This window comes from Pteropus alecto, unplaced genomic scaffold (assembly GCF_000325575.1).
Source record: "Pteropus alecto unplaced genomic scaffold, ASM32557v1 scaffold48, whole genome shotgun sequence".
Taxonomy (NCBI): Eukaryota; Metazoa; Chordata; class Mammalia; order Chiroptera; family Pteropodidae; genus Pteropus; species Pteropus alecto.
Genome location: NW_006442110.1, coordinates 897919 through 901729, shown reverse-complemented (window position 1 = coordinate 901729; position 3811 = coordinate 897919). Strand labels below are relative to the sequence as shown.

At 47.0% G+C, this 3811-nt stretch overlaps 1 protein-coding gene across 1 annotated transcript in view; it reads right to left on the bottom strand.

Moving 5' to 3' along the window:
- KMT2C (lysine methyltransferase 2C) overlaps positions 1–3811 on the bottom strand; it is a 205659-nt gene that overhangs the window by 64404 nt on the left and 137444 nt on the right. The window contains exon 23 of the mRNA XM_025039018.1: positions 2906–3136. Coding sequence (XP_024894786.1) covers positions 2906–3136 — 231 coding nt within the window. The remainder of the gene's footprint in view (positions 1–2905; positions 3137–3811) is intronic.

The window sequence follows — 3811 nt, the reverse complement described above, 5'->3', positions numbered from 1 at the left end:
GTCCACCCTTGGATGCGGACAATCTCTGGGCGGTGACGAGAAAACAGTGGTTCTTTCCAGGGAGGGAAGTGCCTGGCTGGGAGGAGGGCTGACTTTGGCTTCTGCTCGCTAAATTCTTTGCGATTTTTATGCCATGCGTAAATGTCACCTACTGAAAACCAGCCTGCCCGATCCCCCAAAACGCACACACCCGTTTACGGGGCGGGAATTCACCCGCAGGCTCGGCGTTACGAAGGTGCCGGATGGTTCACTGCACCGTTCACGGCACCAGGCTGAAGAGAACGTCAAGGGCTGTCAGTGGGGTCTGGGCTCCTCACATCCGCACGAAGGGAAGTGAGAAACGGGGCCGCAAAATCGAAGGCAGGGAAAAGGGCAGCGAGACCAAGGAACGGAAAACGCGCAAACCCGCCGGCCCGCACGCACCGCACGCTGCCGCGAGAGCACAGGGCCGCCACCTCGGGAGGAGTGCAGTGCCGTGCGGACCGGAGACACCCCTCCCTGCTTACGTTCTTCCCCCAATTTTAAATCGGGTGAATGTACTGTCCAACGATAAAATTTAAGAAGTTGAGGGAATTACAATGAGCAGTACAGGCGATCATAACCTAGGCTGCTTTCTCCGTCTCCCTCTCTGCGGGGGCACATAGCGCTGCCCGGCACCCCACCCATCTGGCGCCCCCACCCAGCCGGTGCCCCACCCGGCTCCCGAGCACTCCGCTCCTCGCAGGGAGGGGCAGCGCAGGGGTGGATGGAGAGGGAGGCGTGTTCCCACGCAAGAGACACACCGTGTGTTTGTTTTCTTCAGATTTGGGATTTTAATTTAAAAGTTATTGGGGTGCCATTGATCAACCAAATCCAGTGGTTTTCAAGGCTACGATTCAACAGCATTTGGGGGTTTTTCTGCACTAACAGGGTTTCCGGATCCCAGAAGAAAGGAGCCTGCTTTTACTGTACAAAGGATTTGTCTCTGATATGCCAGCGTGATTGTTTTTGACTTACCTTCCTAAAGACACACTTATCAGAAGAGTTAAAAATCAAGAACTACAAAAAAGATGGGTGATCTTGCCAAATCACAGGAGCATGACAAGTTCTGGACTGCAGACTCCTGTAGGACCTAATCTCATGTGTGTAACACAATACGACGTGTGATGTCATTCCTATGGGGACACAGCTGCTGACAGCCCCACGTGGAAACACATGGGTGAAGAAGCGTCCGCCATCCCTCACCATGGCAGTTACAGGGAGAAGCTTCTCAGGGCTTTTTGCTGACGTTTGTTTCGAAAAGGTTCTACATAACCTCATTCTTCAGAAACTAACGGGTACTATTAGGAAACCTTTCAAGTTTTGTGAAATGCAGCATTTCCTAGATTCAAAGTAACTACGGAACCATTTTTTCAGACGTCATCTAATATTCTCAGAAACGAGAATTCTTCACTGTACTCTGGCTGATAGTAATACGATCAATTCCTCCCAGATTCATGGGCTACTTCTTCACAATCCCCAAATCACTTAAAACCTCAAAATCAAATTTTCTACCCAACGGTATTTGAACATCAGTCATACGTAAGCATCGGAAAGCTCTGTGCCAACCACACAGACCCCAGAACACGCTGCTGCAAACGAGACGTGAAGATGAACTGGTGAGACGCCGAGCACACGAACGACGAGCCACGCCCGCTCTGCGCCAAGCCTCTCGCCAGGCCTCACCGCCGCCTCCTAACCAGTCCGCCGGCTGCGACTCTCGGGCCGAGTGGTCTACTCAGCACAGCAGCGCTTCTCCCTGTGTGGTGGGACCAGCCACTCTCCCCTTGGGAAAGCCCCACCCACTCCCGGAGGATGCCAAGTGCTCGCGCCCCGCCTGGCGCCCCGCCTGGCAGCCTGGAAGACCTCGGGAGTCGCGCCTGGTCCCATCGCCTCCTATCAGCGTCCCCTGGGCTCACTCGGCTGGACGCGCTGGCCTCCGCGATGCCCCTCAAGCACGCGGGGCCTCTGCACTGGGCTCCGCGCCGTGCGCTGCTCCCCACTCAGAGGATCGAGCGGCGCCTCATTCGGCTTTGGGTTCCCCTGATGCCGCGTGCGCCCCGCGTGCTCCCCGAGTCCTCTCGCCCGACTTCTTACTGCAGCTCTTGCCAACACACTGTAACCGGCTTTTTATCTATTAACATCTATCAATCGTCATTTCTCCTAACATTAAGTTCCATAAGTGAAGAATTTTGTTTGTTTTGTTCACTAATATGACTTCCAACATTTGGCACAAAGGAATTCAATACTGTTCAATGACGAGATCTGATAGAATAAAAATGATTATTTCTTTAGTTCCAAATCAGCTGAAAAAAGCCATCCTAAAAATAAACAAGCCTGTGGTCATCTGCTTTAGAGACAATCAGTAATATAACTCATACTGAATTTAATACTACCAAAATTATTTCGTCATTTCAAGAATTCAGCTAGAAAACCTTGAAATTAGACCAAGAAAACGTTTATGAAAAGATAGTTCACGGTAAATATCTGTGAATATAAATTTATACTTGAAGACTAACGCCGGTTTTTCCATTTCCAGACTAGAATGCACAATCACACTTTGCTTTACCCTAACCATGGCGCCCAAGCTCACAGCATCCGAGAAGGTTTACACTGCCATCCAGGAAACCAGAGTCAAGCCCATCCATAACCCTCAAAGGTGCGGTGCTCCTGGAGATGTCTGCACTGCTGCGCTGTCTTAGGGGACACAGGACAGGAAGAGACACTGAAAAGGCAAGTTCCAAGGAGACCACCCAGGAAGGAGAAGTGTCACACCAAGGGTTATCGGAGTCAGAATTTGCCCTTAAATAAATCATACGTATTTTAAAAGCTATTTTATATGCTTTAATTCTTGCAAAATATTCTAAACAAGATAAACTAGTATTACCTCGACTATCATCCATTTCGCCATCCCTTGAATGCTCTGACTGGATGTCCGGAGGGGTCTGAAGGACAGCCACGCTATTCTGATTTATAATCTTCAGTTTCAACTTTGGTTTTGACCGTTTTCTTCTTGGAACTGTAGCTGTGAGGCTCTGTAACTGCGTCATCCCTGATTCGGTCAAACACACACCATCCTGGGTATAGGTCTTGGGTGGATCTAAAATTATAATATCCGAGAATACAAATTAAAACTCTCGCTTTAATTCTGATTGATAAGTTGATTAATGGTCCAAAATACCCATGTCAAGGAAATGTGACTTCCATAACTCTACAAAATGCATGAATAATTAACTTAAGAGTAATTAATTAAAACTAAGTAATTGGCTACACTTCCTTGAGTGATAGGCAGAAAGGTTACAAGCTTTTAAAAAATGGTCTTCCTGGAATTTCTTTGCTCATATAGCAACAGGAGGATTTAGAAAGAAAGCACTGAAGCTAAAAGCAATGCTTCAGCTACTCGACTATGAGTCTTTCCTCGAGAATATTTTCTCGATAAAAGGTGAGGATCAATTTATGTAAGAGAAACAAGAACACCCGAGAAGCCCATCTGGAAAGCAAAGTATCAATATAATCACTCACAGGGAGAGGAAGTAAGGAAGGAGAAATCTTATAAATTTTTAATGTACAAAATCGCTGTTCATTACAACAATTTCTGTACTACTCAAATATTTTTGAATCCGATGACAGCAAATGGAAGTAGACAGAATAATAATTTAATAATATATTAATCGCTCATCTAGGTTGATCTGTTACTGAAAAAACAGGAAGAGATTGAATTAATTCTAAAGGAATCAGTTTTCTAACCAGACTTTACTCTCTGCTGATAATGAAGTATAGTAACATCAGTAAC